General features: G+C 49.9%; 1 protein-coding gene across 1 annotated transcript in view; it reads left to right on the top strand.

The window, feature by feature from the left end:
- Nucleotides 1-17,620, top strand: part of RGS10 (regulator of G protein signaling 10) — a 39,187-nt gene extending 21,567 nt beyond the window's left edge. The window contains exons 4-5 of the mRNA XM_052661145.1: nucleotides 2,245-2,388; nucleotides 17,256-17,620. Coding sequence (XP_052517105.1) covers nucleotides 2,245-2,388; nucleotides 17,256-17,402 — 291 coding nt within the window. The 3' untranslated portion in view covers nucleotides 17,403-17,620. The remainder of the gene's footprint in view (nucleotides 1-2,244; nucleotides 2,389-17,255) is intronic.
- Nucleotides 17,621-20,483: the final 2,863 nt, after the last annotated feature.

The following is a 20,483-nucleotide window of genomic DNA, read 5'->3' as shown; positions in this document are numbered from 1 at the left end:
GACCCTGATGCCGGGAAAGATTGAAGGCAGGAGGAGAAGGGGATGACAGAGGATGAGATGGTTGGATGGCATCACCGACTCGATGGACGTGAGTTTGAGCAAGCTCCGGGAGTTGGTGATAGACAGGGAAGTCTGGTGTGCTGCAGTCCATGGGGTCGCAAAGAGTCAGACACTACTTAGCAACTGAACAACACGTTCCTGCACCGGTCACTGCTGGGTTTTGGTGCCACCTAAGTGCAGCTGTGCATACCTTTTCCAACCCCGCTGACAAGCCCTCCCAGGGCAGTGCCTATTTAGGGCTGATGCCTTCTGGCCTGACTGCACTTGGGGTTCAGGGCAGGTGACAGTGTTCTATCTCTTGCTAATGCTCATCTCTAGTTCTGGGAAAACAACCCCCAGTCCTGCAGGGCCAACAGTGCATCACCGGGGGCAGGGAGGGGGCAGATAATGTATGTCACCAGTGTGAAACTGAGCAGAAACGCAAGGCTTGGGAGGCAGACCGTCCCATGTCTCTCTGCAGGCTTCATGGATAAGCCATATCACCCCTCCTGGCCTCTGTGTCCTCATCAGGGACGTGGCAGTAACAGGAAGATGGCACTTTGCTGGACTCCTAAGGGATTAAGGAAATTGGACCATAGATGTAAAATGCCTAGCATGTGTTTGGCACTTAGTAGGGGCTTGATCACTGGCTGGGATATGCATTCATGGTTTAACTTGATTTTTTTGGTATTGTGGTAAAATAAAAGGGGCTTCCCTGGTGGCTCAGTGGTAAAGAATCTGCCTGCCAATGGCTGTAAAGAATGCGTGGCTTCTTGGGTGGTTCTCCCCATTTCCCCCTCCTCAAGCCAACCACTTCTCTCTCTGTCTCTGTGGAGTTGCCTATTCTAAATATTTCATATGAATAGAATCATGTAACATGTAGCCTTTCATGTCTCGTTTCCTTCACTGAGCATAATGCTTTCAGGGCTCATCAATGTTGCAGAATGTCAGTCCTTCATTCCTTTTTATGGCTGAATAATGTTCTCATGGGGCGCCCCTGGTGGCTCAGAGGTAAAGAATCTGCCTGCCAATACAGGAGAGGCAAATTCAATCTCTGGGTTGGGGAGATCCCCTGGAGAAGGAAACGGCAACCCACTCCAGTATTCTTGCCAGGATAATCCCGTGGACAGAGGAGCCTGGCAGGATACAGTCCATAGGGTTGCAAAGAGTTGGACATGACTAAATGACCGAGCACACCCATGATAAAATAGACATACATTTTGCCATGCTAACCATTTTTAGGGCTCTCATGTTTCCCATTTTAACCATTTTAAAGTTCAGTGGCATTGAATACATTCACGGTATTACATGGCTGTCACCACTGTCTAGTTCCAGAAATTGTTTATCACTACAAACAAAGCCCTTACTCGTTAAGCAGTCACTCCCTGTTTCCCCCTCCCCAAGCCAGCCACTTATCTCTCTGTCTCTATGGAGTTGCCTGTTCTAAATGTTTCATATGAATAGAATCATGCAACATGTAGCCTTTCGTGTCTGACTTCCTTCACTGAGCATAATGCTTTCAGGGCTCATCGACGTTGCAGAATGTGTCAGCCCTTCATTCCTTTTCATGGCGCCTGCCAATGGCTCATCGACGTTGCAGCATGTGTCAGCCCTTCATTCCTTTTCCTGGCACCTGCCAATGGCTCATCGACGTTGCAGAATGTGTCAGCCCTTCATTCCTTTTCATGGCGCCTGCCAATGCAGGAGGTGCAGATTCAGTCCTTGGGTTGGGAAGATGCCCTGGAGAAGGAAATGGCAACCCACTCCAGAACTCTTGCCTGGGAAGTCCCGTGGACAGAGAAGTCTGACCGGCTACAGTCCATGGGGTCACAAAGAACTGGGCACGACTGAGTGACTAAAGAACAGCAAGAAAGTTTTCTCATGAGGCCTTAGTTTGGAGAATTCACAGGATGGTCGTGAATGCTACTGAATGTCCCGCGCTCTGGGCTGGGATTCTTCCTGTCCTCATTTCGGAATGAATAGTGTAGATTTTGAGGCGGGCGATGTGGCCACGGATGCATTGAAGGGGAGGGGACGGGGCAGGGTGACCATGAGCCTCCCACCCCCCTGACCCCCTCATTCAGCTTAGCTCTGGAGCCACAGCTAGATCCCCCGCGGCTCTTCCAGCAGTGGTTCCTTCTGGGCTCTGGCTGGCAAAGGGCTGTGCTCGCAGATAATAGACAGGCTCTGCATATCTCCCCACAGATGCAGGAAAAGGCAAAGGAGATCTACGTGACCTTTCTGTCCAGCAAGGCCTCGTCCCAAGTCAACGTCGAGGGCCAGTCCCGCCTCAATGAGAAGATCCTGGAGGAACCGCATCCATTGATGTTCCAGAAGCTTCAGGACCAGGTAACCTGCCTTCCCCAGCTGCACCTTGATGGCAAAACTGACATTTCTGCCCCCCTCTCGGTTTGGAAGAATTCAGTTAAAACTAAATACTGAACCCCCAGAAGCAGTCCCATCCATCTGGGTGGCCTGAGGCACATGGAGGGGGCGTGGTTGGTGAAAGAGACAGGCTGGCCTGCCAGGCCCAGGATTTGACCCATTGGAACCGCCCTCAGGCCTCTTTACTCTTGGTCTACTCATACTTTGACCGCGCAGGGTTGTCAGTCTTCTCTACCAGATTAGAAGGGAGGCTGGAGCTGTTTGAGGCACCCACACTGAGGTAGCAACGTGTGATAACTGCTAAAGGTGGGAGCAGCCAGATAAGTCCAGAAAAGCAAGCACAAGACCCGAAGTGGCAGGGAACCTGCTGCTGCTGCTGCTGCCAAGTCACGTCAGTTGTGTCCAACTCTGTGCGACCCCATAGACGGCAGCCCACCAAGCTCTGCTGTCCTTGAGATTCTCCAGGCGAGAACACTGGAGTGGGTTGCCATTTCCTTCTCCAATGCATGAAAGTGAAAAGTGAAAGTGAAAGTGAAGTTGCTTAGTCGTGTCCAACTCTTCGCAACCCCATGGATTGCAGCCTACCAGGCTCCTCCGTCCATGGGATTTTCCAGGCAAGAGTACTGGAGTGGGGTGCCATTGCCTTCTCCAGGGAACCTGAGGCTTTTGTAAAAATATCCAAACTTCACCATCTACTTCAGTTGGCCCGTGGTCCACTTTGTCAACGTAGTCCACTTAATGCAGGAAAAGTTAGGTTTAAAAAATGGATTTCTAAGGGATCAACTTTAGTTTTCTGGCGAATTGTCATATGAGGAATGCCACCAATAAAATAGGCAACAGGCTGAAACTGTACTGCAGAGGTTTTTTTCAGATACGTGTTTGCAGATGTGACTATTCACAGCAGGTTCTGTTCTTGTGAAACGTTATATACACACCCGTGGACCATGGAACACTGACAGATTGCTAACTTCTGCTGGCTCTATTCTTATTGGGGAAGCAAAGGCCTTCTTTGGCCCACAGGTGGAGACTAGCTCTTAGCTTAATTTAGCAATCCTCCAACATGAGCAAGCCCAGAGCCACCTGGAGGGTTTGTTAAAAGAGAAACTGGACTAGCAGACTTGATGGTTTCCAGGTGAGTTGAGACCTTGCTCTCCTAGCAAACCCCTAGGTGATGTTGACACTGCAGGTTCTGAGACTACACTTTGGAAGCCACTGGTCTACAGCATCAGTTGGCCTTGTATTTTGATCAGCTGGATTGTGCACAGAGCCCAGAGCGTGTCCCAGCATCCAGAAAGCTTCATCTGCTCAACATCAGATAGAAAACAAATAGGTAGAAATTACAAATATGAGAATTAACTTGAGAACGTTTTCCAGTGGGTACAGTGGCAAACGCAAATTCCACATGAATTCGACCTCAAATCTGGGAGGAACTCTACAGTTAGCATGGGAGACTTGTTGAGGGCCTCCTGGAGGTGGTGACGTCGAGCAGATGGGAGGGATGCTGTGGACATGGGCTTGTGGAGGGAAAGGAAGGCAAGGTTAAAGGCAGTGCTTGTGGCTGGAGCCACATGGGAGTCTCCGCTTCACCCCGACCTCAGAACCATTTACAAGCTTCCTAGGGTACTGTGAAGGGAGGCCAGGGTGAGACCCTGCACGGACACTCCTGTGTTCTAGGTGTTCTCCATAAGAACAATGTCCACGCTTCAGGGGCGCCCTTCTGTGCCCCCTTGGCACGTATCATCTCATTTAATCTCCAGTGAGGAGTTGTGCTCCCATTTTGATGATGAGAAAAGCAAGGTTCGGGACACTACATGGTTTGTTAGCACAGAGTCCCACAGGTCTAGGACATGCTGGAGGCTGATGCACCTGCCTTCACAGACTGTACTCTGGGGGCTTCCCTGGCAGTGCAGTGGTTAAGACTCTGTGCTTGCACTGCACAGGGCTCAGGTTGGATCCCTGGTCGGGAAAGTTCCACACGGCATGAGGTGTGGCCGAAGGGAAAAAAATAAGACTGTACTCTGGACTCACACAGCCCCTCACAGCTCCTCAAAGCTCCAGGAGCTGGAGCAGAGGGGTTACATGTGAATACAGCCCTTTTCTGGGACTGCAGAAGCCTAGGCAGCAGCAAGGAATGAGGTGCTCTCACCTTGGTCTCCCAAAGACCCTGCTCTCCTGTGAGAGTTAGGCCTGCAACACGTCTCAAAAAGGAGCTGGACTGCTGTGACCAGGGCACCCCCACTGGATTCAGACCTCGGGAGGTTTAGCTGGTGCAGAAAAGAGGAAGTACAAGGGACCGAGGATGATGTTTTTAAGTGACAAAAATATTTCAATTTAATTTTGTTTTTTGGCCTCACCATGCAGCATGTGAGATCTTAGTTCCCTACCCAGGGATTGAACCCATGCTCACCTCCAGTGGAAGCCTGGAGTCTTAGCCCCTGGACCACGAGGCAAGCCCCAAAAACATTTAAAAAATTATTTTTGTTAAAAAAATCTTTCATCTGCCTAGCTAGAAAAATTATATGTACTCAACAAAAGAAACTTGGGACACCAAAATATAAAAGTGAAAAAAATCATAATTTTATACTTGAAGCGAATCACTGACATCTGATGTCTAGACTTTCCATCATTTTTTCCTGTAAATATGCATGTGTACACACATCTAACAAATGTGGCACAATGCACTTCACACTACTTCCTGTAAAGAAAGTACTTTTATATCCTGTTGTTGAAAGTCATTTACTTGAGGAGGAGAGAGAGGTGCTAACTGCCTTCCTTGGGCATAACTGGATGGAAGCAAGGTACTTGGAGGGGCTTCCCCAGAGGCTCAACGGTAAGGAATCCAGAGCTGCAGGGGACGAGGCTTCAATCCCTGGATTGGGAAGATCCCCTGGAGGAGAAAATGGCGACCCACTCCAGTATCATTGCCTGGGAAATCCCATGGACAGAGGAGCTTGGTGGGCTGCAGCCCAAAGTGTCACAAAGAGTAGGACATGACTGAGCAACCAAGCACAGCACGGGTACTTGGAATCTGGGTTGATTCCATAGAGTCCCTGTAAAACTCTGTCTCTCAGGGGCCTTGCTGGTAACCATCAAAATGCATGCTCAGCACGGTTTGTGGTTCTTTGCTCTCCAAAGGCCCCCACGAGAGCCCTGTGTTCCTAAGGAGAGTGAAGCAGAGGAGAGCATGTTTGGAACCACAAGACTTCAGATAACTTAAAAACCCTCCTCAGCGGCTCTGACTTCATTCAGCCAGGCTCTTCTGGCCATGGAATTCTCCAGGCAAGAGAGTACTGGAGTGGGTTGCCATTTCCTTCTCCAGGAGATCTTCCCGACCCAGGGATCGAACCCAGGTCTCCTGCATTGCAGGCAGATTCTTTACCAACTGAGCTACTAGGGAAGCCTTGACTTTATTCAGCACCACTTGGCTTTATGGCTGAGCTTTCTGAGCAGGCTGCTTTCAGCACTAGCTCACCAGGAAAGCTTTAGGGAGCCTTAACCCCTCCCCATGCTGGACATTGCTCCAAGCCCTGGAGGCTGCTATTAGGGCAGCATGGACTCTGGGGCACAGCTGAAGCCTAGAAGGATGGGAAAATCTTCCTCGAGCATCAGATGAGATGACTTGACATCCATGAATCTCATTTAAAGGAGAGCTTCTTGGATCTTTGCTGAGGTCCTATTGATTCTTGGTTTACACACAATTCTAACACCTTTTGGTTTTTTCAGTTCACAGCCTATTTGAAGTGCTGGTAGAGGCTGTGGAGTGAGGAGCTGCAAGAAGCAATGGCTAACAGCCAAGGAGGAGGCAGAAAATGATACTAAAAACACGAAACCATAGCTCAGTGATTGGGAACCACCACGCACGGGGGACCATAGTCCCGCACACCACAGTGGGGGCATCCCAGTACTGCAGGATGGTGATGCAGCTGGTGATCCTAAAGACCCTAAAATGTCAAGCAAAACTTATATTGTGGTCAGCATAGTCACTGTAGAGTGTGTTAGATGTTTTAATAAGAATTGCATACTTATTAAAATGATATCTTAAGAGAAGTTTGGAGGCTTAACACTTTGTTATCTAGAAAATTTGTCGTTGGAGAGATTGTTTTCTGATTTAATTTTGCTCTGCTGATGGGGCCCAGTTGTGTTGCTGAGCACGCACTAGTAAGGCCAGGGGAGGCAAGAGTAGTACTGGGAGCATCCTTGGGAACTTCAGCCTATAGTCAAAGGCTGTTGTTGGATAAAGTTAAGTTTCAGGAAGCTGGAATGGGGAGGAGATGATCTTACAAAGAGTTGATTTCTTCAATGAATCGCAATTCACTGCAGCGACTTTTTAATCTTCAAAATTCCCCTGGGGGAATTCCCTGGTGGTGCAGTGGTTAAGACTTCACCTTCCAAAGCAAGGGGTGCAGGTTTGACCCTGGGTCAGGGAGTTAAGATCTCACATGCCTAGGGACCAAAAAAACAAAATATTAAAAAAAAAACACATAACAAAAAACCCAGAAGCAATATTGTAACAAGTTCAATAAAGACTTTAAAGATGGTCCACATTAAAAAAAAAAATTTCCCCTGGGAGGTCTATTTCGGTTCTAGTTGGTTTGCTGGTGTGTGAAGTTGTTTTTTCTTTCATTCCTTTGTGCTATTAATATTGGTGGGGGGCCTGCTATGTACCGGGGACTGTGCTTGGAACTGTGAGTGCAGTGAGGAAATTGGCATCTGACTAACCATGAGGATCGGAAATACAATAGGCAATGGGGCTAAGAGTGACCGAGAGGGGTCTAGTGATCAGGGAGTACTCCTTGAAGATCCGAGTGGCAGAAGGGGGAGCCAGGTGAGAAGACGGGGGCAGGACCTTCCAGCACACGCAAAGGCCCTGGGGCAGGAATCCACTGGGTGTGTTGGAAGAGGTCAGTGTGGCTGGAGGGGAAGGAGGGAGATAGAAGAAGCTAAGTTGGGAAGGACTGGCTGAGGTTAGGCCCTGAGGGAACCAGTTTAATTTCAATGGTGACTATGTGCCAGCTGGGCTCATAAGGTTTGGTCCTCTTGAAAGCCAGGCCCCTTGGCTCTGACCCCTGATGCCAGCTGCTTCTGTCCTTCATCGGGGGTGGGTGGCAAGGGAATGCAGATGACTCAGTGCACAGCCATCTCTGCTACTAGAAAGTCAGTTGCGCACCCACAGTCTCTTGAGCATGGCTCATCTCTGTACCCAATGGCCTGACTCCCTGCCCCCTCGCTCCCTGCTCCCTGCCCATCACTTCCTGGACACCAAGCTCACACTCATGTCATCATCACTGTATGTTGGGTTAGGCAGGAGGGGAAGTGCGAGCTTATGATCCAGGACGGCCTCCATCCCCCCGCCCCCCAGCTGCGTCCTGCTGCCTGGTGTGGCTTCTGTGGCCTCACCGGTAATTCAGGGCTCTCGGCAAACATGGCTGCCTCTCCAGGCACCGCCGCAAGGCAGTCCGTGAGCCTTCAAGGACCCGTGTTAAAAAGTCACTCCCTGATGGCCACAACCTTGTGCCTTTAGACGTGTCTCTCTTTTCTTTGACGTGAGCATTTAGCAGCTGTGAAACTTTGGGCAAGATGCCATCCTTGTCTGAGCTTCAATTTCCTCGTTTGTGAAATATGGGTTATGATAAGGCAGTTGTGAGGATGAAATGCACTCGTGTCTGTGAAGTGCTAACCTAGAGGCTGGTGTGCAATCTGTAAGTGTTAATTCCATGAGTGTAAACTGTGCGTGTGTCCTTTAAATTGCCCTCATGCAGCAGTTCTTAACGGGGGGCAGTTTTGCCCCTCTGGGGAATGGGCAGTGTCTGGAGACATTTTTGGTTGTCACAAGTGGAGTGGGCATGCTCCTGGCACCTAACGGGTAGAGGCCAGGATGCTGTGAAACCCCCTGCAGTGCACAGGGCCGACCCCCTACCCTCCTCCCCCGATGCAGATGTATCCGGTTCAAAATGTCAGTGGTGCTAAGGTGGAGAAAAGTATTGAAAGTATTAGTCGCTCAGTCATGACCAACTCTGTGCGACCCCAAGGACTGTAGCCTGCCAGGCTCCTCTGTCCGTGGGATTCTCCAGACAAGAATACTGGAGTGGGTAGCCATTCCCTTCTCCAGGGGATCTTCCCAACCAAGGGATGGAATCTGCGTCTCCTGTATTGCAGGCAGATTCTTTACCATCTGAGCCACCAGAGAAGCAGAAATCCTGGCTAGTGTGGCTTTCAGAAATGTAGCAGAATTCATGTGGCTTACCCTCAGTGAGCCTCAGGGCCCCACATTTTTTTTTAAAAAAGCACCAAATAATGTATATTGCAGTTTTCTACACTTTAGTGAGTCCTGGGAAAACACTCAGGCTGCACTTCTGCACAGTCTACACAGTGCCTCAGTGTGTGCCTCCCATCTGACTCTCAAGTGGTCTTGGGGAAGGTGGGACCTGGCACCTCAGTTTATGGGAGAAAGTTCCCTAGAGGGGGAGGTGACCTGGCTAGCCCGAGCTCCCAGAGCTGGAAGACGGGAAAGGGGGCAAGAACCCAGCGCTGCTGGTTCAGCTGGACTCTTGCTGCCACACGGTTGCCCTGTGAGGCCCGAGCTCCGTGGGAAGCCGTGGTGTTTATTCTCACTGTTCTGTTTCTGGTCTCTGCCACCTTCTTCCCTTCCTGGGGGCTGGTATGGCGGCATGGTCTTTGGCATTCAGAGACCAACCAATGCGCTTACCTTCTTCTCTTTTTTCCCACTTGGCCTTCCTTGCTCAGTCGTCCTCTCCTGTACCTCCAGCCCTGGCTAATTCTAGAACATTCCCAGCAGTCACTGAGACACTGAGAATTAACTACAACCTAAAGAGATCAAATTGGTCACAGCAGCCTAACGTGCTTTTCTTTGTATGAGAAGTGATGGCGCCTGTCTGTGCTGGCCTTGACAGCTAGGTGTCCTGCTCATCCACTTGGCTGGAGCTCCAGGGAGGAAGGCCAGCAGAGGAACCCGCTAAGCCACCACTAGCCACGAGCACATCCTGTTACTGGCTCGCCCAGGATTCTGAACAAGTCAATTTTGTTTTTGGCTGTGCCCCACACAGCCTGCGGAATCCTAGTTCCCCGACCAGGGATCAAACCCATGCCCCTGTAGTGGAGACTTGGAGTCTTAGCCACTGGAGCACCAGTCCCCTGGACAAGTTAATTTTTTAAGTTATTTTTAATTGCAAAAAAAAAAAAAAAAAAAAGCAAGAGCTGACTCATTGGAAAAGACCCTGATGCTGGGAAAGATTGAAGGCAAGAGGAGAAGAGGGTGACCGAGGATGAGATGGTTGGATGGTATCATTGACTCAATAGACATGAGTTTGAGAAAACTCAGGGAGATAGTAAAGGACAGGGAAGCCTGGTGTGCTGCAGTCCATGGGTTCACAAAGAGCTGGACACGACTGAGTGACTGAACAATTGTAAAATTACTATGTGCATTGTAAAGATTAAGAGGAGAAAATGACGCCATCCAGAAGATGACATGAAAGGCTAAAATTCCCCAGTTCCTGCCTCTTCGCTCTCACTTTGTGCCTCATGTTGTGTATCCCTCCAGACCCTGAACGTTTGAAAATGGAGCACTCTGAAATCTGCTCAGTGACTTGAGGTTGTGGCAGATGAAAGATTTAGAACAGAATTCTGCTCCACAAGTTTCTGGGCACCCGTTTACATGCCTGTCTTGCTCTGAACCTTCTGGGTTGAATTCCACAGCGTAGAATGATGGGTTCCCTAGGACAGCAAGGAGATTGAAGAAGAGGGAAGATCCTTGCTCATGGGACCATGAAAGAGAAGGCTGCAGGTTTGAGGGGGCAGGGTGCTCTTTCTCCTTACTGCAGATTTTGAAGCTTTCCAGGAGGCCCTCAGGCTTCAGGGTTGATGCATGCTAAGTCTGGTCTGGGGAGGAGAGTGGAGGCAGGTTTTTTCCACTGAAAAGGAAGTCCTCAACCTCTGATGTTTAAAAAAAAAAAGAAAGACTTCAGTGAGGTGTCAATGCTCCCAGCCACATCCTTGACAGAGAAAGGAACCAAGCACCAGACCTCTCTCTCTCTCTTTTTTTTTTTTTTTAGCAGTGTCGTTTCTTTGAATTTCCCCAGACCCCAAGAAGTAAGAATCTCTTCCTTTGTCGACCTCAGTAAGAAGGGCTGGAACAGCTGGTAGTCTGTGATGGTGGCTGGAGAGGGGTTCCTGGGCACCTCAGTCTTGGTGCCAGCTGACCTTTGCTCCCAAAGATCAAGCCCAGTCCAGAAAATGGCATGTTCCAACGGGCACAGCCAGAAAGAGCAGTTTGTGGGTTTCCACTCAAATGCAAGGAGCGTTGGATCCTGGCGTTTGCCACAGCCCTTTGGCTTCTGAGGGTGGGGCAGGAAGGACAGTGTTTGAAATATCTTTTTTTTTTTTTTTTTAACAACTTTAAAATAGTGTTTAAGGGAAGAAGGGCGGGGTGGGTACCAGTATAGCTCTGAACTCTCTCCGTGATGGCAAAAGGCAAGGATAAAACACCTTCACCCCATGCAGAAGGTGTGTCATTTCAGCTTTGGATTTGAGGATTAGGGACTTCAGGAACAAGTGGATGGCCACCTCCTCCCTACTCCAGCCCCCGACAATGTGATAGCACCAGACCCGTGGGCTCGCAAGGGGATTTCACCTGGGGCAGGGGCCGCTGTCACCATGTGTGTTCGGCCTCTCTCTGGAGTTCTGACCTCACCCTGGCACATGGTCCACCTCTAAGGGGGCCTGTTCCAGAAGCAGGAGCAACATCCAGGTGACGCAACCTTCTATGTGGCCTTCCCCGGAGCTTTGGGACCGGGGCCGACCTGAGCTTTGTCTCCTCTCCCGCTCTCCGCCAGCTGCCCTCGGGCCTCCTCTCTCATCCCGCCTTCACTAGAGGGGAAGGTGGTCTTTGATCCAGCGGTGGGGGTGTCCCCAGCTGTGCCCCTGCCCCAGGAGCCTCTACAGCACCCAGCTGATCCTTGCATGAGGGCTGGCTGTCTTCACACTTTGCATCTATTTGCGTGGTGTGAAAGTTTGTCTGTAGTGTACATGTGCAATTACATTCTAGAACTGCAATTTGTGGACACTTGTGCACTTTTGCAGTCATTTTCACATCAAAACTAAATCAAGTGCTTGAAGCAAATATGAAATCCCATTAATAAAATTTTCTGTTGCAGGAAAGGTTTCATGTTTTTTCCTCTTGGCACTCAGTTGAAATTACATTGGTAGAAGGCTTTGCCGTGTATGTGTTTAGGTCTTCAATGTCCTTGCGTTTTTTGTTTTTTTGGAGGGACCATGTCACATGGCATGCAGGGTCTCAGCTCCCCAGCAGACCAGGGATGGAACTCGTGCCCCTTGCAGTGGAAATGCAGAGTCCAAACCACTGGACTGCCATCTTGTCTTCTAAGATGAGTTAGAAGATTTATTAGGCCTGCAATGTACTTGATCGAGACAGGGATGAAGCTTCCACGGAGGGGCCCTCAAAGCTGGTTAAGCGTCTCATTCTCTACACGACTGAGTGTGTGTCCGTGACGGAATCCTTTCCAAAGCAGCAGACAAAACAGTCTCAGATCACAGCCCCTCATGGATATTTTCCGTCATGGAAAGGCAAATCCTAATTAGTTGCGCTGTCTGGGGTCTGGGGAGGGTGGGGCATCTTGCTGCGTATCAACCATGAGTTGGGGGCCCTCGTGGCAGGAAGCCTCCCTTCTTGATTTTCACTGTGAGTCCCACCTCCAGCAGACTAAGGGTTAGATTCCAAGGCCAAAACACTAAGCGATTTACAGTCCTGGTATGTAGCTCCCAGATGTGGGGCTGCTGAAATCTGAAACCTGCGCGGACACAGCTGTGTTGGCGGAAAAAAAAAAAAGGTACAAATGCAACTTTGCTGCCAACTTGGGTTTTCTGCTTGGTCGGCTGCCCGTCTCCCCAAAAGGCTGTCTGTGTTAGTTAGAGCTCTGCCCCCTTGGTCTGTGGTCCACTATCCACAGTCCCGGCCCACCTGGGTACACCTTCTTCTTTCGCTTCTCTGCAGACAACTTGAGGTGCGTGGTCAGGCTGATGACCACAGTCCAGCCCTGGTGAGTCCAGTTCTCCCATCAGAGAGTCCTGGTTTTGTGGAGCCTTCTGGAACCCCTAAGGGCCATCTCATTTTCTGCGCTTAAGCAGGAGTGAGATGAAGTCAATAATTTACCTGTGTTCATTTCCAAGAGCTGTTGTAATAGATGATTGCAAACTAAGTGGCTTAAGAAAATAGTCTTTTTTTTTTTTTTCCCTCTCTCACAGCTCAGGAGGCCAGAAGTCTGAAACCTGAGTGTCAGGCAGGGCCGTGCTTCCTCTGAAAGTTGGAGAGGAGACTCTATTCTTCTCTTCCAGCTCCTGGTGGCTCCTGGCAATCCTTGGTGTCCCTGGCTTATTGCTGCATCCCTCCAGCCCCTGTCTTCACATGGGCTTCTCCTGGTTGTTTATCTCTCTGTGTGCTCTCTCTTTTTTTTTTCTTGTAAGGACATCACTCCTTGGACTTAGTGAAGCGAAAAGTTGCTCAATTGTGTCTCTTTGCCACCTCATGGACTATAGCCCACCAGGCTCCTCTGTCCATGGGATTCTGCAGGCAAGGATACTGGAGTGGGTTGCCATGTCCTCCTCCAGGGGGTCTTCCTGATCCAGGGATTGAAACCAGGTCTCTTGTACTGGAGGCAAATGCTTTACTGTCTGAGCCACAAAGAAAGCCCCCTTGGATTTAGGGCCCACCTTAAATCCAGTGGTCATGTATGGATGTGAGTTGAACTGTGAAGAAAGCTGAGCGCAGAAGAATTGATGCTTTTGAACTGTGGTGTTGGAGAAGACTCTTGAGAGTCCCTTGGACTGCAAGGAGATCCAACCACTTCATTCTAAAGGAGATCGGCCCTGGCTGTTCTTTGGAAGGACTGATGCTAAAGCTGAAACTCCAGTACTTTGGCCACCTCATGCGAAGAGTTGACTCATTAGAAAAGACTCTGATGTTGGAAGGGATTGGGGGCAGGAGGAAAAGGGGATGACAGAGGATGAGATGGCTGGATGGCGTCACCGACTTGATGGACATGAGTTTGAGTGAACTCTGGGAGTTGGTGATGGACAGGGAGGCCTGGCGTGCTGCGATTCATGGGGTCACAAAGAGTCAGACACGACTGAGCGACTGAACTGAACTGAACTAAACCAGGATGATGTCATCCCGAGATCCTCAGCTAACCCTATTCCTAAATAAAGTCACATTCTGAGGTTCCAGGTGGATGTCAATTTGGGGGACACATTGTTCAACCTCCTATACTGACCTTTGGGGATATTTATTTCCCACTTAAATACACAAGCTAACACATTAGAGAATGTATCTGGGGTCATTGTTTTCAGTTTTAGTGAACTTTAAACATTCGGTGTTCAGTCACTTGACACTTATGTTCATTTTTCCACGTTAAACTCTTTGCACAACCTTCGTTTTTAGTGACTACCTCTCACTCTGCCATACGAGTGGTGGGATGGCCCGAAGGTAGGCGTGTGGGCTTGAGAGCTGGACGGCCAGTGTTTGCATCCTGCCGGTCTCTTTTGCTCACTGTCACAGGCTGAATCGTGTCCCCCCTCAAATTCAGATGTCAGACTCCTAAGCTCCAGGACCTCAGAGTGTGACTAGTTGGAGATGGGGGTCTTCAAAGAGGTGATTAAATGAGGTCCTTGGGGTGCGTCCTAATTCAATCTGACCAGTGTCCTTCTAAGGAGAGGAGATTAGGACATAGACACACACAGAGGAGAGACCAGATGAAGACGCTGGGGAGGACAGCCACCTACAAGCCAAGGACAGAGTCCTCAGGAGAAACCAGCCCTGCAGTCACCTTGATCTTGGACTTTCAGCCTTCAGAGCCCCGAGAAGGGAAATTTCTGCTTTTCAAGTCATCAGTTGTTGGTACTTGTCATGGCAGCTGAGCTGACAATATTCCAGCCACTGGGGCAAAGCAACAAACCTCCTGGGCCCGGTTTTTTCCCTTGTGTGTTCGGGGCCCTCAGCGGTTCAGTGGAGATTAGAGAGGCTGCCCCATGCGCTGCCTGGCATGTGGTTTGAAGGCACTGTTTCTGGGATTGGTGCACCTTGAATTGTTTCCTCAGCCCTTCTGTCATTGCTCAGTGGATGGGCCCCACTCATTCACTGGGTGAACCTCCATTGTGACCATGTGCCCTGTGATGAAGGCTACTGTGGTCAGTCTTGGCTACTTTCTTGAAAGAGATTTTTAGGACATTCTCTAAGTCATCATTGCTGAGTACCCACGAGGGGGCCTGGGTTGAAGCTGCCTATTGCCATGAACCCCAAGGCCAGTGCCCAGGAGACCCTTTGCTGGTGGCAGTGAAGACCCCATCAGAGATCCCAGGCAGTTCCTATCCCCAGAAAATGAGGCTCTTTGTAGCCACACTCCTTTCCTTCTTCAGATCTGTCTTGGTCTGATGCCTCCAGCTGCTACCTGGTGACTTGGTTTCACCAGGAGGCAGGTGAGGGCTCCTGAAAAGGGAAACCCCAGCTCGAGGGCCTCCACGGGCACCTCACACCCGCCCACAGCTGGGAGTGGTCCTTGCGCTCTTGTTAAATAGTTTGTAGCCCCCTCTCCCTGAGCTTGCTGGCTCCAAGTGTGCAGAAGGGAGAGCCAAGCATCTCCCGGAGGTTGAGCCCCGCTGCTGGAACCACCTCCCCTCCCCCCTCCCCCACCACCTCGGGCCGGGCGCCTCCAGCCCCGGCCTTTCTTCTTCTTTTCTCGAAGAGCTGCAGCAGGCAAACAGGATGCACCACTCCCACACGCAGAGACTCAGACGAGACACTTGGGTCGAACCGCATCCTGCTGGTGGTGCTGGGTCCCATCTGCTGCGGGCCTGGTTGGGAGGAGGGTGTGGGGGCTTGGTTCCCTGGGTCGGGGGCACTCACGAGCCTGGTTTCATTGGTCAGATTTCAAGCATCATTTCAAACGGTGAACTGGATGGGTGTCTCAGAGTCCCCTTTGGAGGTTCCTGTGCCTGGAAGGGCTGTATAATGCAGGTGGTGATGAGGGATGGTAACACACCTGCGCGACATACTATTGGCGTTTCGCATCGCCTGCCTATGATTTTTGTATTTTCTGGGAGGTTTTTGGCTTTAATGAATACTTTCTCCGAACCTTACTGAAGCGGTCTAAGATGACAAGATTGCTACAAAATAGAGGCCCACTCTGGAGAGGCGCAAGGTAGGGGCCTTTGGAGGCACACTCCTTCTGAACAGTTTGACCAGACTGGAAGGGCACTCACAGAAGGGCAAACAGCAGTTCAAGTGTTTTAGGAAAACCCAAAGTCCAAACCCGGCTGAGAGCAAAACGATGTAGGCGGTCCTCTCCTGATTGGAGCTCTCTTGGGAAAACGAAGGTGTCAAGCCCAAGTTCCAGTTCTCCCAGCCCCCAGCCAGATGTTCCGAGTCCGTGGACACCGTCAGGCGTTTCATTTGCAAAGCAGTTTATGTGCCTGTGGCGAGAGGGCGGGTTTAAAAGATATTTTACCACCCACTTGGTGACCCCGCCTGGCAGCGAGCGTCTTTCTAGATGCCCCTGGAACTTTCTGTTTGTCGAGCCCATGGCGGTGCAGTCAGTGAAGGTGCCAGGTTGCGTGATGTGAATTTTCAGTCTGCACAATGTCCTGAGAGTCCAGTGGGAAGGTCTGAGATGGGAGAGAAACTTCTCAAAATAAGAGACTGTCCCTCGACAGCCAGAAAGTGCTTCCTTTTGTTTCCCCTGTTCCCACCCCTTGGCAGGGCAAGGGAGGACTGCAGCAAAGCCTGGGGAGGCATTGGAGGAGGAGAATGTTGGGAACAGGGACTCTGGCTTAGAAGGGGGGAGCTCTTTGTGAACTTGGGGTGCAGCAGGCACCAGTCCTCTAATGCGTCAGGGGTCCTCCCCTCGCAGCTGGCACATGTGCATTAGAATGACTGCTTTCCCAGAGAGGCGCTTCTGGGCCTGTGTGAGCGAGCAGGTGTCTGCATCCTGCAGCTGGCTGCTATTTTCTTTAATTAGGGCCTGTTCCCAAAGCCCCTCCTGCCTGAGCTTGTCATTCCACTTCTCTGCCCTGCACTGAATATGCCCCATTTTGTTTCTTGGCGTAATAATAGGTTTGTGTAAGACCTTTGTTGCCAGACTTCCGGGGGTCTAAATAGTAGCATCATCTGATATGATAGTGGCCTTTATTTCATCGTCTCTACAGATATGGCTTCTCTTCTGCTACTTCAAGTTCCTGGAGACCCACATCCCTGTAATATCTAATCCGAATGCAGTGGTAATTCTATTTTTTTTAAAGTGGTGATTCTTAAAGTACCTCTTGACCCAAGGGTATGCATCAATACTGTATGAATCTAGACTTCCATGAAAAATATAGATTTGCTTGTGCTCTTTAAGCTCTTGTATTCCATGGAGATAATTTCATAGTGACCCTAAACATCCAGGAAATCTGCCTGGTCTACCCACAAGACTTACTTTAGCTTTCCTTGGGTGTTTGGCATGCGTGTGCACTCCTTGGCACACGATCGTGTCCACGTTCAGTTGCTCATTCGTGTCCAACTCTTTGTCACCCCATGGACTGTAGCCCCTACAGGCTCCTCTGTCCATAGAATTTTCCAGGCAAGAATACTGGAGTGGGTTGCCATTTCTTCCTTCAGGGGATCTTCCCGACCCAGAGATCGAATCCTCGTCTCCTGTGTCTCCTGCATTGGCAGGAGGGTTCTTTGCCACTGTGCCACCTGGAAAGCCCCAGCACATGATAGGTATTTAATAAAAATTAAATGATTTATAATTTTCCTTTTCCCTTAGATCTTCAACCTCATGAAGTATGACAGTTACAGCCGCTTCTTAAAGTCTGACTTGTTCTTAAAACACAAGCGGACCGAGGAAGAGGACGAAGAGTCACCAGATGCCCAGACTGCAGCTAAAAGAGCTTCGAGAATTTATAACACATGAACCCTCCAGGCGCTGCCAGGACTGGCAGCTTTCAGAATTGAAGGAACTCACTCTCAGGACCATGCAGGGTGGATAATGGCTTTGTTATCTGCAAGGACTGAAATGTACAAAAACCCTTCCATGGGATCTGTGTATTTTATTATCTGCTTGACCAGTAAGTTTTTGCATGATGGCTAATCTTAGATAAAAAGACAAATAGCTTTGAAGTTTTAGTTCTGTCTCACACACAAAAGTGAAATAGTCCTTATACACTGGACATCTTGAGTATTTTACAGCTTGATTAAACTTCATGTGAGGCCTCCAGGTGAAACTTACAGCCACGTCTTCCCTTTGACATCTTCACTCTCCCTCCGTGGGTGGGTCGCCCAGGTCCACAGCTTCACCTGGTGAATCAGCTCGAGAATGAGTTGATCTGGCATGCTCAGGCCATTGGGGGCTTGTCTGTCAGATGCCGCCTGGGTTAAATGCTTCTAGAGAATAAGTTCAGTGTTGGGAAAAGAAAATTCATTGCAGCCTCTCAAGATTCAGGGAGTTGCGTGTGAGTATCATCAGAGGGCTCTTGTTTCTGAGGTTTGGGTTTGTCCTGGTTTTGCCCACAATCCGTGACGTTTCATGAAACACAGATAAATAGTTCATTTTGACAGAAACAAGATCTCAACCAGGAAGAAAGAAAACCGGGAGATTGTTCAGGGTGCCCACGGAAATGCAAGGTGGCGCTGAATGGGATGGTGGTACAGAGCCCCTGCTGATGATGGAGGGTGGGGGATGTTCGCTCCTCTTACAGCCCATCTGGTGAAACCGTTTTTTCTTAGTGCCTACCCCTCACCAGACTTCTTAACTCTGGGCTTGAGACTTCAACCAGAGGATGGAAATGCTGTCTTTGGAAGCCCCCTCTTGGGCTAGAGGCTGTGAGTGAAGTCCGGTAGTCCTAGGCAGTCCTAGCCAGCCCAAGTTCCCCTCCAGCAGAGCCCAAGGTCAGGCACGGTTCCCTTCTGCTCACTGTTCCTGCCATCTGCTGCTGCCAGACCTTCTCCAGCATGTTTGCCAAACCTTAAACTTCTGTTTGTACAAACAAAGCAACTAGACTCTTACTTGAGAGCCTTCCAACTCAGACATTCAATTTGCAAAACTCCCTGCTGTTGAGTATGACTCTATGATTTATCAATCAAACCAGGACACTTGAGAGAGAAGGGCAGTGAGTTGAATCATCACGCTGGGATAACAGGGCATCAGCTGGTTCTGTTCTGGGTGAAACCCATTTGCATAGTCACCTTGCTGATCCCCCCTCTCCTGGCATGACCACTTGGGCAGTCCCCCAGATTCTCATTGTCCCTTCACTGTGGTTGAATGCCCCCTGTCTTTCCTTTTTGGGTCTTAGGGAGCCATTGGCTGCTTCCAACCGAACTACACAGCTGAACCTCATCAGGAACAGTAAATACTTGATATCCCCCTCTCCCAACAGGGGGTCATCTGCCTCCCCTAGGTCATGCCAGACAGGTTTTCTCTGCCTGGAATGAGATGGTCGTCCTGAGAACGACACCCAAGGGCCCTGTCATCTGGGAAATTCAGTCCATTTTCAAGCAGAACAGACTGATGTACTTTTAAGAGTAAGGAATAAAAAAAAGAAAGAAATAGGTTCTCTAGCTCAACTTACAGTTTACTAGCCAGAAAAGTGCAGAGATGCAGACTGCGCCCCCAACCCCGGCCCTGCACTGTCACAGACACAGGATAATTTCAAGGCCGCGTGGAGCTGAGCAAGTGGCTTGTGTGCTGTTGCCTCAGTTGCGTCCGACTCTTCGCGACCCCGTGGACTGCAGCCCACCAGGCTTCTCTATCCATGGACTTTTCCTGGCAAGAATACTGGAGTGGGTTGCCATTTCCTCCTCCCGGGGATCTTCCCGACCCAGGGATCAAACCCATGTCTCCTGCATTGCAGGCGAACTTTTTACCCACTGAGCCACCTGGGAAACCCTGATCCTCCTATTTGAGAGCCTGTTCCAGACGGGTCCCAGAGACTGCAGATGGCTGGGAACCCTCTTTCCGGCTTTCACATTTTTACTCCTGGGTTCAGAGACCCTTTGAGGTGGTGATCTGTTCAGAAACACATAAAAGAAACAGCTAGAGTTAGCCGGAAGTCTGTCTGCCAAGAGAAGAGCCTCTTGCTTAAGAGTTGCCTGAAAAGCTCCCCAGTAGGAGGGGGAGCCGCTTACTCTTAACCACAGCTTACTCCCACCAGCATGTACTCACACCACCTCCCCCCGCTTGCTCCCGCCTGGCTGCCTACATCCCTTCCAAGTGCAGAACCAGGCGGGTACAGCATGCAGCTTCCTAGAGCTGTTGCAGCAGTGAGATGGAAGTGTAGGGCATCTGTGTCCCCAGATGATGCTTCCACACTCAGCTTTTCACTTTCTCCCCATCCATTTCTTGATTAGTACCTTAATTGCATCTGGGGCCTCCCTGGTGGCTCAATAGTAAAAAAAAAAAAAAAAAAGCTGCCCACTGAAGCAGGAGACACAGGTTCAATCTCTGATCTAGGAAGATCCCATATGCTGTGGAGCAACTAAGCCCGTGAGCCACAACTATTGAGTTCGTGCTCCAGAGCCCGAGAGCCTCAGCTACTGAAGCCTACGCACCCTGGAGCCAGGGCTCCCCAACAAGAGAAGCCACTGCAATGAGAACTCCGTGCGCCGCAGCTAGAGAGCAGCCCCCGCTTGTCACAGCTAGAGAAAAGCCAGCACAGCCAAAAATAAATAAGTAAATACAATTATTTTAAAAGAATAAATAGTGTCTTCTATGGGCTAGGGATTGTGTCTGGTTGTTGTTGAGTCGCTAAGCCGTGTCTGACTAATTGTGACACCATGGACTGCAGCACGCCAGGCCTCCCTGTCCATCACCAACTCCCGGAGTTTACTCATACTCATGTCTATTGAGTTGGTGATGCCATCCAACCACCTCATCCTTTGTCGTCCCCTTCTCCTTCCTTTAATCTTTCCCAGCATCGGAGTATTTTCCAGTGAGTCAGTTCTTCACATCAGGTGGCCAAAGGATTGGAGTTTTAGCTTCAGCATCAGTCCTTCCAAT

This window comes from Budorcas taxicolor, chromosome 23 (assembly GCF_023091745.1).
Source record: "Budorcas taxicolor isolate Tak-1 chromosome 23, Takin1.1, whole genome shotgun sequence".
Classification (NCBI taxonomy): Eukaryota; Metazoa; Chordata; class Mammalia; order Artiodactyla; family Bovidae; genus Budorcas; species Budorcas taxicolor.
The sequence above is the reverse complement of the archived record's forward strand: the minus strand, read 5'-3'. Positions and strand labels throughout refer to the sequence as shown.